General features: G+C 45.1%; 1 protein-coding gene across 3 annotated transcripts in view; it reads right to left on the bottom strand.

The window, feature by feature from the left end:
- Positions 1–976: 976 nt before the first annotated feature.
- The window catches only part of MXI1 (MAX interactor 1, dimerization protein), a 56,030-nt gene continuing 42,978 nt past the window's right edge, over positions 977–14,028 (bottom strand). For all 3 annotated transcript variants that reach the window (XM_030276379.4, XM_041717220.2, XM_030276380.4), the window contains exons 4-6: positions 5,368–5,482; positions 3,998–4,169; positions 977–2,863 (exon numbers count right to left, since the gene is read on the bottom strand). In XM_030276379.4, coding sequence (XP_030132239.4) covers positions 2,700–2,863; positions 3,998–4,169; positions 5,368–5,482 — 451 coding nt within the window. In that variant the 3' untranslated portion in view covers positions 977–2,699. The remainder of the gene's footprint in view (positions 2,864–3,997; positions 4,170–5,367; positions 5,483–14,028) is intronic.

Here is a 14,028-nt window from a genome sequence, read left to right as displayed (position 1 = left end):
GCAGTCAGGCAGGTGGCTGGTGATGGAAGCTCATCTCCTGTGACATGTTCCCCATTTACTTGCACTTGAGATCAGAACCCCTTTGAGACCACAACACTAGAAAGGTAGGAGATACCAAACTTCCCAGAGCATTAAAACAAACATTTCAAATGCATTTATTCCAACCATAGAGATGTCACTGTTTTATACCAACTAGGAGAGCACAGCCATTTACCATCCCTTGAACTTCAGTGCTTCTCAGCTGTTGTACTGCTTTCCCAAGTGGGCATTTAACACAAACAGAAATAACAGGAAAAAGGAGGTGCTTGGACAGCTATGGAAAAGGGCTCATAAATAAATAAATCCAACTGGTATCCAACTGCTCAGCCCCAGAACTGCCAGTGGTCAACACTTCCAAGGAGAATAATAAATAAGTGATGCCATGCAGAAGTTTCCTACTTTTCACCACTCCACAGACTGTTTCAAGCCTTGTGTCATTCAGAGATCATATAGACCCCAAATGTAAATCCAAGCAGCATATTTTCTTTCAAAGCCCTTGGGCTCCATTTGTAATCTAGAGCTTAATTCACTCTGTGGCAGACTCCTGCTCCTGCCAGGTAACCTCCCAGAAAGAAGAACAGATGGACTGAGACACTGGATTACATGCACACAAGTGAAAACACGTTTAACAACTGCAACCGGATGCAAACTTAGTAAGCAAATTAATTTAAAAATACCCAGACTGGAGAGAAATGATTCATTACAGCCATGGAAAGATTATATCTCTACTCAAGCATGTGTGTTGTGCCTCTTGACACATGAATGACACATTTTGGAGAGTGGGGGAAAGATCAGAGTATTTAAACACAGGCAAGTTATCACAGTGCTGAACTCTACATGAGACTTGCTCAGGATGTCACTGCAGGACCAAAGGGCACAAGAAGAACAGCAGTTGGCTGAAGTGACAGGAATGACCAAGATGGAAGAACACAACTCATTTCAGATACAGAAATGTTTAATGGCGTTAAAGTGCTACTTTAATGGGGACCATATGCTAACATTTAAACACAATTCCACTGCACTGCTAAATATGGTTGTCTTTATTTTTTTACTTTATTTTACCTCTTTTTCCCCAATCCTATCTAAAACAATAAAATAAAATCTAAAGGACTGAAATTAACAACCCATTCAAATCAGCAATAAGTTATGAATTTTATAAAGCATTTTTTCCTCTTTTTTTCTTAGTAATGAGGGGTAATTAAATTACTTAAGGATATACAAAGTTTCAAACAATGCCATAGGTGAAGACTCTATTAAGGTTTTTAAAACTTGGAAAACAAAATAATCCTGGCCATTAAAAAGACAAAAATAAAAAAGCAAAGCCCTCAAAGTGCAGGTTAGAATGCTTGTCTTGGAGAAAATTAGAAAACATTTGCTATAACAGCTCTTAACAGCACCTGCACAGATAAGATGGCAAGGCCCTTGGGAACAGGACGTGCAGTCAAAACGTTACATTAACATGAGAGACGTGCTGAGCTTAACTAGGTTAACTACTGGACTGGAACTTCAAAAGTCAGCAAAGGGAATGATTCTAAAAAGAAAACTGAAGAAACCCCCACCAAACCTGGCCTCTTCCAGCTTAGCACAGCCTTCATCCATTGTGTGCATGGCAAAAAAAGGATCTTTGCATCTCATTGGGTCAAGTGCTTCATCAAAACAGAGATCTTTTCATGGCATAAATTCATATAAAAGACATCTAAGGTTTCATATGGACAAGCTCTAAAAAGATGCATCAGACTTGGGGTGTTTTCCCTCCCAACACATTTACAAATGTTTATCAAAAAATCACTTCAAATAAAAAGGTCATAGTGGCTCAGTATCTGGGCATGACTGTCTGGTGTGTCACCTCTCGAGTGCTGGTTTCGTTCTGCCCTCAGCTGGCCGTGTGCCTGCGAGGGGCACACATCTACCGGGATCTGCTGGCACTGGCACAGCCCCAGGCCTGACAGCCCACCCTGTGCTGGTAGATTACAGGTGTGTACCTCTCGCTTTAGCCACGCTTCAGAGGTACTCACTGTTTAAATGATGTCCAACAGAAAGCTGAGTTGAATGGTGTTCTCCCCTGAACATCGCTGACCCTCTCCCTCTGGGCACAGAATGAGACCTTAATCATTATTGTCACTGGTATTCCTAGGCTATGTAAGCCTTCTTAGATTTCTAGCAATTTGTGACAGCATTAGATTGTGGTAAACTGTAGGATACAGTCCTTTCAGGACCACAAAAGCTCTTCAGAAGGGCTTAAATTAGGTTGTTCAATCTGAATGCAGTGTAAGAAATTTTGACACTTCTCAGATCTCATGACAGAAAGAGAGGGATGAGTCTCTAGTATCCTCTTTCAAACAATTTCAAATAAATTCAAAACAAAGTTTTTCATCACTAAGGTCTAGATCCAGGTCCCACAGAAACAAACGGATTTCATTGACTGCAAAGGGATTAGTATTTGGCCTAACTTTTTGCCAGCAGAAATTGGGATTGGTAACATGACCAAATGGACAAATATGGGTTTCTGGGGAGGCTTCCTTTACCCAAAAAGCTTTATATACAGGTCTCTCCAGGCCTAGCTGTCAATATGTCAATTCTGAAAGAGGATACTGGCATCTAGGACCCAGTTTGATCATCCCAGTGAAATCATTCACCCTGCACTGTTGTCTCACTTGGTTCTAGGAAGCAAATGAGAGCTTGACACTGGCGCTGGAGTAACCCTCATCACTCCCAATACTCTGCAAGCTGCTGTGATCATCAATGTCACTGATGCTGGTTGTGCTGATATTGTCCACTTCTCCATGGGAGAACTCTGTGCTTTCAACGTCCACTTCAATCTCTTCTAGAAAGGGAAATGAGAGAAATGCACACAGGTTAGCACCACACACCCAACTGCCCCCTTCATGCCACTGAGCTCCTGGGACTCCCCAGCACAAGGACTGAAGTGGTCATCTGGCAGGTCTCCCCTGGAATGGGACAGGCTGTGGTCATTATTTATAAAAAGACTAATACCAGCTCAGAGGCTTTTCTAGGGATTTGGCAAAGGGGCTTCACTCTTCATATGCCAGCCACACTGTCAGTGTAGTTGAGCCACCCCACACACCGAGCTTGTCCCACTACCTCTTTCTTTGGATCTCTAATACCCCATAGAAAAAAAGAAGAAACAGACAAAATTGAGTGCAAGAGAGAAAATGGAGCATGAAGTTAACCCCAAACATGCTAGTTGCTTGACATTATATTGCCAAAGCCAGGACCACACACAATTTTAATGAATTACCATGGCAATCTGGGTTACTCTCACACATGTTCAATGGATTTTGAAACAGACATCTTGTTTTTAAGAAAGACTTAAAAAGCAAAGATCTAATTAACCAGATATCTTGGTTCCCACATTGTTCCAGGAATTTTCCAAAGGATTCTTGTTTTAAACTATGGACTTACACCCAAACTATCCATCATTTTCCGGTCTGTCAGTAAATATCAAACCATCTATTGTGCCTAACGTTCTGTCCACTGCAGGGATATTTTTTAAAAGGAAGTTATCTTAATTCAGTTAGCCATGAAGATATATCTAGCCAGTTTTGACTGAAGAGGTGAACTCAATGGGAAGTTTGGTAGGGGGGCTGGGTGATAGGTGTGTGAGACATTGGTTCCAGTCTCATTAATATCTTCTTACATTTTCCTCTTTGTGTTGCCAAGAGATTCAGCAGACCAAAATCACAATGAGCATCTCAACTTTACCATCTCTTTCAATACCACAGAAATCAGATCAAGTTGACAGCAACAACAATTCTTCCAGACTTAGAACTCATGCAAAATGCTAAACTTTCCATATGGATGTGCCTGTGTGTGAGCAGAATCAGCAACCTAAACACCAAAGGCCATGCGAAGGGGAGACTGAAAGATAGGAAATGGATGAATCTCATTCTCTCACTTCAGAGTCCTGACAGTTCCATGCTGGTTCAGCAACACCCACCTCGCTCCGAGTCCGAGTGATCCGAGGAAATGGTAGATCCAATGCTGTCCATTCGTATTCGCTCTATCTCCTGAGGACCCTGTAGTTGTTCCAGTCTTCTCTTTAGGAATCTTTGTTCTCGTTCCAGGTTCTCAAGCTGGTGTTGGCTTCTCCTCTCAGCCTCTTCAAGTTTCTGACATGATCACATATAACTCAGTAATTGCTTTTATCCTTTTCTCCTTCCCTCCCACCTCCACTGCCCTGCCATCTGCCTTGCTTAGACCTTCCCAGTCCCAGAAGGATTCAAGCTACAAGTGCCCTGAACCAAGCTGCCTCATAGTCTCCAAGCACAATGCCCTCTGCCCACATCTTTCCAGCTCTCAGGTGCTGATAAATCATACCCATTAGTTCAAAGGGTCTCTGAGGACCGAGCCTCTCCAGGGGAAACGCTGTGGATTGCAGCAGTCTGTGGGTCCCTCTGCCCGGGATCGGACACTGCATTACCGCTTCTGCCCACGCAGGGGCCTCAAACCCCCAAACCAATCCACTCCAGGGTTTCTTACGAGCTGCTCCAACATAAAAACGTGGCCCGGGAGTTCTGTGTTCCTTACTGCATGGTTTAGAAGGATTTCTCAGAAACAGTTTTCTATTCAGTGAGTGATTTACATAACCTATTACAGATTTCTTTGATCACAGCTGGGAAATCTACCAGGGCACTGTTCTTTGTTTCCTACAACAAGCACATTGCATAAGGAGGAGTCATTTCAGGTTAACTCTGTCCCTTTGGCAGCACTTTTCCTCCCTCATCACCCGTCTTCCCTCTCTATATCCTGACCTGCAATGAAGTATTTCAGCCTCTCCCAGATACTGACAATGCTGCATTTTCTTTTCATGTCTTGCTTTGCCAAAAGTGGAGCTGGAAGAGCACTGGGCTAGCTGGAAGGTTCACACATGGAACTCCAGCAAGCCAAACCTGTCTCACAGTCTTGTGGTTTGTGCTAATGCTTCAGCAGTGGAAACTCAGTAGCATACCAGAAAAAAAGCTGCATTTCCCATCAAAATGCAGTCACTCAGCAGTAAGTATGTTTTTCTTTAAAGAAATGCAGCTGTCAACAAATGATCACAATACAGAACAAGATCCTTGCTCTTCAGATCCATCATTTTTGTAGTTAAGGAGTTCATTATGGACTCTTCCAACAATAGGGCTCGTGGCAATGATTAATGGCTAACCAAGGGGGCAAGGTTTGCTTGCTCTTTATATTTATTTATTTATTAACAGTGTCAAAACTCTGTTTCCTTCAACAGAGTTGGCTCTAGGCAGCAAGGATGAGCAATTGCATTGCACTTCCCAAGAGCCCACGCTGAAAGCAGCAGGGAAAGGCAGCTCTTACCTTGATATGTGCTTTGGCTTTGTTGAGCAGCCCAAGCGTGGTGTGCCGGGTGCAGTCTGGTCCGAGCGGTATCAGAACTTTTAAGCGTTCTAGACACAGGCGGAGGTGAGCTCGGCTGCAAGGGAGAACAGGAGGATCAGAGCCATGCTTTCTGCAAGGGAATGTCATTTCTTTCACTTCTGCCACCCTACCAGGTGGTTTTCAGGCTTCCTTGTTTCCACACATCACAAAATTCCCCTTAGGTACCAGCATTTACCAGACTGCCGCTGAACTATTTACACTTCAAACATCAGCTGCTCACCAATACTTTCATTATTGCTAACCTCTGACAGACACTGTTTATTTTCTTTCTGTCTGAACTGATAATCTGACCCATCTGGATGAACTGTGTGCTGGGGCAAAGGCACATAGGAAAATGGTAAAAGTATCTCATGGATTTCCACTCTCTCTGACCTATTTGCTGTCTATTTTGCTGAGAAGAACTTCTGTGAAAGCAGTTTTGAATGACTGCTACCCCCTGCATGCTTGTTTATTGCTAGGTCAGGGACATTTGCTATGAACTGACCTGAATACCTTCTTTTTGCATGAAATTAAGATCATCAATTAAAAAAAAAGGTCAGCTAAAAACTCTGAAACAATCCCTGGTGGCAATTCAAGGAGTGAGAGGCATAGTAGTTCCCAAGGACTGTGCTGTTATTCCTTCCTGGGCCCAGGTCTGAAATGCTGCTAGGGGTGCAAGGTCTGTGGGAATGAGAGAACCCAAGCCCTTCCCCTGGTCAGACTTCTGACCTTGGCTCACATCTACAAAGACAGGCTCCAGCACAACAGCACTGCTGGTGATGTGATCCTTTTTCTGCAGAATATGGCAACATGTTCTGGGGTAAAAGGTTCAGGCAGCAGTGGCAATGCACATTGTCCTCATGCTGCAGAGGAAAACTTCCCACTGTCTCCTCCTCTAGATCACATATGCAGGGATGAACAGCAGATTTATGGAAAATTATTGAGTATGAGTTGCCTTTTTCTTCTCCCTGTTTCCCAGACATTAATGATTTATGTCCAAAGTTGTCATCCCAATCAATAAGACAATGACATCAGCTTTACCATTCACATGCAAGAAACACCAGTGCAAAAGACTCCTGAAAGCCTATCCCAGTCCCTGCTCATGCACAAAGAAACTGAATCTTAGCCTGATCCGTCTCAATGCAGGGGAACGAAAAAAAAAAAAAGAAAGAAAAAAAGAGCAGAGACAGTTCATTTCCATTTGTTTTTCAAATGCACTATTGCACCCAGTTTGAAAGGGGTGGGGGAGAGGAGTCTGTAATCAGGCAATTATGTCAGTGACAAGCAAGGATGATTAAGGGTGGAAGGGTCAGGGGTTTTGCTGATGAACTGTCAGCACAGGGGAGTGTTCACTGGTCATGCTGTAACTGTGAGCTCCTCACAGTTTCTACCATAAATCTCTTTAGGAAGGGTTCATCATTCTGTTTCAATAACAGACACAGGGCTGCATATTACCAGCAAGAGCCTTGAAGAAAGCATGTTCTCCATTAAACATTAACAAATACAGGGGTGGGGAAAGGGAAATCATAATCCAAAAATCAAACTGAAAGAACAGTAATCACATCAATCTCATCTCTTACTCCTTAAGTTGCTCTAGGGCAAACCCCATTGTCATTAAACCCATATGGTTGACATGGGGGGGGGATGTTTTTCTACCTGGAAGCCAGTTTTCAACACAGAGCTTGGTCAGGAGTGCACCCACTACAGGTGTTTGCCCTGTGTCCCATGATGACAAATGAAGCAATGAAGAAGTATTGCTGGCTCACACTGGCACTACAGTTTGTGTCATCCCTCGGGAAGCTGGACACTGACTTCTTGCACAGAAATGAAGTGGAGCAGGATCTTGTGGTCAAAGACCTTCTGGGGTTCGAAACCAATTTTTGGATACAGCACAGACTTCCTGAATGGCCACACAGGCAAGTCACTGAGTCACAGCTGTCAGAGCACAGCCATCAAGCTGCAGCACAGAGCACATGTGTTTCCTCACAGCACAAGTATCAATCAGCTCCAGCCACACACTTCACCCACAGATCAGCCCAAGTTCAAAACACTCATGTAGGAGAGCTCAGATCTGGGGGCTGCACCTAACAGCAGACTGCTACACAGCATCTGCTACCGGCAGGTACCACAGACCTGGAGGCAGCTCCCAGCCCATGGTGAAAATTGAATTATTTGTGTAACAGGAAAAAAAAGTTTGGGGAAGAATCTTGGCAAAGACATCACGGTCCACTCGCGAATGCAGAGAGAAATGGACAACACATCTACAGCCTGAGCTTTGGGCTGATTCTCAGCACTGTGTTTTACCAGGAACTGGGAAGGTGCTGCACCAGGAACTGCAATTCCTGGAACCAGTGATCAGCTTCAGACAGGAGCAAGCAGTGGCTGGATTGCTGAGACAGCAATCAAAAGGGTGGCACTGATGTGCCACGTCAAAAGCTGGGTCATGTGCAGACTGAACAACATCATCCCTGTTAAGCACCTGAAAGCTACAGGCAAAGGTTCAGACATGTAATAAAACCCCGGACACTTGAAAACTTTCCCATTGTGCCTCAGGACTACAGTCGAGTGGAGAAGGTTACCGCTTGTCCCAGGCTCATGCAGACCATTTTCAGAGAAGCTACTCCTGCCCCTGGCTCTGCTGGCTGCTGGCCAAAGGCTGTGGCCTGCAGCAGGGGCGATGGCCTGTGCCAGCACACCAGGCATCAGGAGGGGCCACCTGCCTGGGACAGGAGCGTGGTATGAGCTGATAAACTCACAAGGGCACATAGCACGGCTCGGGCTGCAAGCACACTGCAGGGGCAGGTGGTGTTGGCTGAGCTAAGGCAGGTTGCAAAGAGGTCTGACCAAAGCTATTTCTTCTGTGCTGCCACTGGATTTTCCCCTATTTCACGCTTCAAGCTGAGCCACACCGGGATGGGAAGGAGCAACCAAGCCTGCAAACTGTCCTGGCATGTGAGCACATTGCTTTCCTTCAGAAAGATCCAACTAAACAACTTCCTCAGCTGTTACCCCTCTGCAGCTTCCTTACCTTTTTATTTTTAAAATCTAACCCAATCACAGTCCCTGACCTCTCAACTTCCAACAGCCCCAGTGGACCATGATGGGTTCTTAAATCACACAGCACACACTGCAGGGCTGACAGACTGATGGGTGCATCAGAAATAAAACTCCAGAGCCCTGGGAGGAGATGGAGTCACTGCTCACTGAACTAGATGTTGCACAGAGGGCTATGGTCTACCTGACAAATGGTGATCAGTCAAAGGCAGAACTTGATGCTCTTGAAAGTCTTTTCCAACCTAAATGATTTTGTGATTCTTTGAAAGCCATCACAGAAGACTTAGCTAAAAGACCGTTTCAGAGAGAAAGCAATTGCAAAGCCATTAATCTTTCTTATCAAGTCCTGGAGCTGCCCCAGGGCAGCTGTAATTCCACAGGTCAGGCCATGATGCCAGTGTCTTTTCCCCTTGTTTACCTGGACTCTGTTGGAACGGGTTTTGACAATGCTGCAGGCTCTTGTTTTCAATGCAAATACCAGCATTGTGCAGCCTCCAGACAGAGCCAGACGGCTTTCCATGTAAACCACTGGATTATGCCAATATTTGACGCAACTGCCAATATCTAGGAAAACAAGTCTAAAAGCCCATATTGTTATATAACAGAGAAACAAGGCAGGATTGCTGCAAAGGACTGCTGCCTCTTGCTCTCTTGATCCTGAGGAAGACAGAGGATGACAGAAGAATTCCAGTTTCAGCAGAGGCCGAAGTTTTTGCATGCTAGCTGCAGGGGAGATGGGAAAAGCTTCCTTCTGTTAAAGTGGGAAAAAATCAGGCTCTCACAGCAGCATTCTGAGCACACTGTAGATGCTTGATGTGTTGAAAGAGAAATCTGTGAAGGATTTGAAAGAAGGGAGCTCTCCACTTTCCCAAGGGATGAGTCTAGTCCCCTCTTCCTGCTCAGCTTGATGAGGGAAAACTCCTATTAGAGATTCCCATACTGGGGGGGCATTGGGATGACCAAAAAAGGAGTAAAACTCCTGAGAGGTTTCAGAAACCCAAAGCCAAACAGAAGCCCTGTCACAAAGAGATAAGGATCACCCTTTATCTTGTGTCACCTGGCCACTCTGGCTAAGACAGAGCCCCTCTGTTACTTGTGCTTCTTCCTCTGGGGCCAGGAAGAAATTAGAAGCAAGCTTCTCTAGGATGTGGAGGGCAAGCAGGGCAAGGATGCCCTCTCTTCTCTGCCAGGAGCTGCAATGGGCCAGGAGACTGAAGCAGAAGGAGGATGAAAAAGCCCAGCAGTCCCACAGCCCTTCCAGCAGATCCATAAGCTGTAGAAGGCTGCATGTGGAGGAAGGGAGTACTGGCCCTTGAAATGGCAGCCTCAGTGCTGCTCAATGGCTCCTCACCTGCTGCTTTCCCTACTTTCTCTTTGTGACTGTGCAATTTGGATTATCTGACTGCATCTGGATTATCTACTTCTACCCCCCAGCTCTACCCCCCAAGGTCCTCTGTCCTGAGCCTGTATCAGAGGGAAGCCTGGCTCTTGCTTTGTGCAGCCCCCCCTTGCACTTGGCTCTGTCTGGCTGCAGAGGGCTGTAATTTCACAGCCTGCTCTCTCCTCTCCAGCTCCCAATGACATCACCCACTCTGATTATATAAAGCACAGGGAGGAAGCCTTTATTTATGCGTGCTTTTTGCTCACAGCTTCAGCTGTCTCAGTGTACAACACACATGCAAATCCCACTGCAGGAACTGGGCTCTCTTTTGCCTGAATCAAAACTGCACTGCAGAAAAAGGTGTGAGTGCAAAAAAAAGTCTCTGTTTCCTTCCCCCAGACCTCTAATTACATTTTTCAGGAGTTTGGGTAGGAATCAACCTAGCACAACACTCTGCACCATAGCAAGCTGGGCACAAAGCCACCAGCTTCCTCCCTGCCTGGGAAGTCCCCAGAGAGCTGAGGGACCTGTGCTGGCAGCTCCAAGCTCTGTGTCTGCTGGTCACAAAGTGGTTACACAGGGGCTGGAAACAACCCCCTAACAATGCCTGACAGGGTCCTGCAAGGGCCAGCCCAGGGCTGTAAGGCCGCTGGCAGTTTCCCTTCCTGGGCCCTGGTGGGCTCAGCCAAGCCCCTGTGCAGCCCCTGACAAACAAGGGGTGACCCCCACCGCCTGCCCCATCCTCCTCTGGTCAGTGCTGCAGAAACAGCTGCAGAAACAAGCCATCCCTGAATGTTAACATTGCCAGAGACACAGCAGCTTCTTTGCCAGACGTGGTTTGGGATTTGTGCAGGGTTCTTGCCAACTTCCACCATAAGCAGAAGTGATGGAAACTAAGAAAAGAAACTTTCTCTGCTGAGGAGTCAGGCAACCGCATGCACACTCAGCTCTGGAGCAGCAGGTTTACCAGACTCAGCACTATCCCCCCGTCAGACACTGCTGAGAGACTTTGCTGAATCAAGGCCTGAACATCTGCAAAACACACACACACAGACACACACACACAAACACACACAAACACAGACAGACACACACACACACAGATACACAAACTCTCTTCCCATCTTTAAAAGATCAAGACTCCCTCCCAGCAGGAAATGACCAACTCGCCTCCAGCAGCAGTTCAAAATGCTGAATTCTTAATTTTGTATGTTGAAAGAAGGGAGCATCAGAGGGGAAAGAAAATAATTTCCCAGATATTTTTGTACTTATGCCTCCAGGTTTATAGGGCTTGAATTCAACAGTGGATTTAAACATGTGCTCAACATTAGGAATATGCTCAAGTTCCACTGAGGCTAAATCAGACACTTGATCTCTGTGAGATGTTAAAAAAATAGAACCAAACTGAAAGAAGCACCAAAAGAACCAGAAGAAGGAGGACCCTAACATGGAGAAGGACATTATCATATGTCTCCCCTTCCCTCAAAGCTTTTTCAAAGTCGAATCTAATTTAACCCTGAAATTAGAAACCACCAACTTTGTTTGGATTTCAGAGCCTAACAGATAGTCTAAGAAATTCAGGAGGGATCACTGGTTAAAGAAAGCAATTCCTGAAGAAACGCATGTGACCCCCACATCAATAATTCACTGTACGAGAATGATTTTGAGATAAAAGTAATGAGAAACACATGCAAAAACCACAGGGCAGGGAAAGTATGCTTTCCTTCTAAAAGCAGTTCACAGGTCAGAGGCTGCTTATCTCCAACAGCCATCGTAGGACTTGATGTTTTTTCCTTACTCCATCCCTGACCCCCAGCCCAGTCCTCTCAGCGAGGTATCCGCTCCGTGCTTTACCGAGCTCTTGTCTCCAGCGAGCAGAGAGGCTTTTCCAAGCACCTGGCTGCGGGCTGGAGGAGGCAGGTCGGTGCTGCAGCGCGTTATGCAACTGCTGCGAGCCCTCTGGCCACGCAGCAACGCTGCGGTGGTGCCCGGCCAGCCTGCAATAAACACACTCACCCTGATTCCACAGCGCACCACCGACACGTTTCAGAAGGAAATCTGACTCACAAATGCTCAGCTAGAAGTTAATATCCTCCACCTGAGCCGTGAAATCAGTCGCAACAAGCTTTGCTTTTGGATTTTTAAATCAGGTCTCTCCTCATGATTCTTTTTGTGCGTTTGCTCCCAGTTGGAAGAGGATACTTGCTCATCTGACCCTGTTTCCAGTCAGTTTCTACCAATGGCTCCCTAAGCATGTAGGAGTATTTTTATTCCAAAAGCTAATAAAATCTGCCATGAAAATTAACTGGAAAAATATTTTTTAATTTTTACATGTAAAGATCTACTATTTAAAATAAACAAAGAAATGAAAATTTAAGACTGACAACAAAAAGACCTAACAACATAGTATAAATAGGAATTTAAAGGAACGAAAAAGTTCTACAAGCAACATTTTCAACCTTATCTTAACCATGTCAAGTCTGTCTGCAAAAATTAGAGATGAACATGAACCCAACTGTATTCTCAAATCAAGGGCAAAGGAAAAACAAACTGCAAATGATGAGATCTATGACCTAACAATGGTAAGAGCAATAATAGAAATAAAAAACCCCAAACCCAAGGCAATGCAGTTTTTCAAAGTCACACAAATCAATGTACCTCTGCCTGGTGACAAGCCATGTACCAGGCAGATAAGGGGTGGCACAGTGCATAAGAAAGCAGAGTCGTGATTCAAGGCCATAAGTGGAAACAAAATACAAACAGCAATGTACTGATGTAGTCCACAACCGCAACATTTTGTCCAAAGGCCACCTCAGAGACAAAACCAAAACCAGGTACCCTGGGAAAGGGAGCATCTTACCAAACAACTGAAATATTGAGGAGAAAATGGTCGATTTTGGGACACACACCCCCTTCTCCCCATCTGCAACAGAAGCTGCAAGCCTTAAGGTAAGCCTAAAGCAAGGGTTTTACCTGAAAATGTGCTGCCCACACTCTCCACTGTACACTTTGAAAGCATCCATGCTACAAACCCTGACTGTCCCTGAGCCCTGTGTGGCCTTCCACTGCAGCGTGAGTGTACGGCCACCTTACACAGAAATTATTTCTACCTCCAACTCTTCTAGATGGGAACACTCATCACTGATGTCAGCTTTGGAAGAGTTTCAGGTTCTTGGCAAACAAGCTGCAAGACCAACAAACCTTGTGCCAAGTGAAGTCTTGCCACCACTGGCCCATTCCAACATGGATTCTTCTGGCCTACTACTGCAGCCTGCATAAAGACATGCTCTCTCCACCTCCCTCTGCATCACACAGCTGTCAAAATCTCTGCATCTACCAGGTCCCTCTGGGTATAAAACTTAATATTATTGAGAAGGCTTTCCTGATTATGTTATGATTTTGAAGGCAAATCAAGGTTTTCAAAAAGGCATGGAGGGAGGGGAAATCAGGCAACCTCAAATCCTTTGGTGAAATATGGGGGATTTGGCTGAAAGATTTGTATTTCCTGCAGTTGTCTCCTGGGCTGCAGCATGGAGTGGTAACTGACAGTCTTGGCTGTATCTCCCAGTGGCTGATCAGTCTGTTCACACTGTGCAGATGTTAAATGCAAATCACATTGCTCAGTGAGTGCAGGGGTTGGCCTACATACACTTTGAGTTACGTGGACACGTGAGAGAGCATCCACTTCCACAATCTTAAATAATGAATTATTGTGTATTGTTTGAGGTTCATAGAAGTCCTTTTGTTAATGTTAAACCCACGTAGGTCCTTTTCTTATTGGTTAGAGTATAATGACTTTACACCTTTTCTTTTATGCTATTAGTTCAAAGAATATGTAAAAAAAGGCTTTGCATAAGCTGCCATCTTGTCTCCGATCTGGACTTGCATGGATGTTGTTGTTTCTCTGTGTCTCTTGCTTTTTGCTTGTATGATACAGACAGATAATAAATCCTAAGTCTTCAAACAGTCAGGGTCCCATCCCATTTTGTGAGACACGGACTGATCCAGCAGAGCACTGCAGACACAGCTATGAGCAGGACAATTCTGAAAACCTGGGAGTCTCACCCTCATCTCAGCACTACAGGGAGTAGGATTGCTCTCATCTCACACTGAGCCTCTATTTACTCTCCTTTTCACTCTCTTCTCTGACAGTACTGTTTGCTCTG

Source organism: Taeniopygia guttata, chromosome 6, assembly GCF_048771995.1.
Source record: "Taeniopygia guttata chromosome 6, bTaeGut7.mat, whole genome shotgun sequence".
Taxonomy (NCBI): domain Eukaryota; kingdom Metazoa; phylum Chordata; class Aves; order Passeriformes; family Estrildidae; genus Taeniopygia; species Taeniopygia guttata.
Note: the sequence above shows the minus strand (reverse complement) of the source record. Positions and strands in the feature narration are given on the sequence as shown.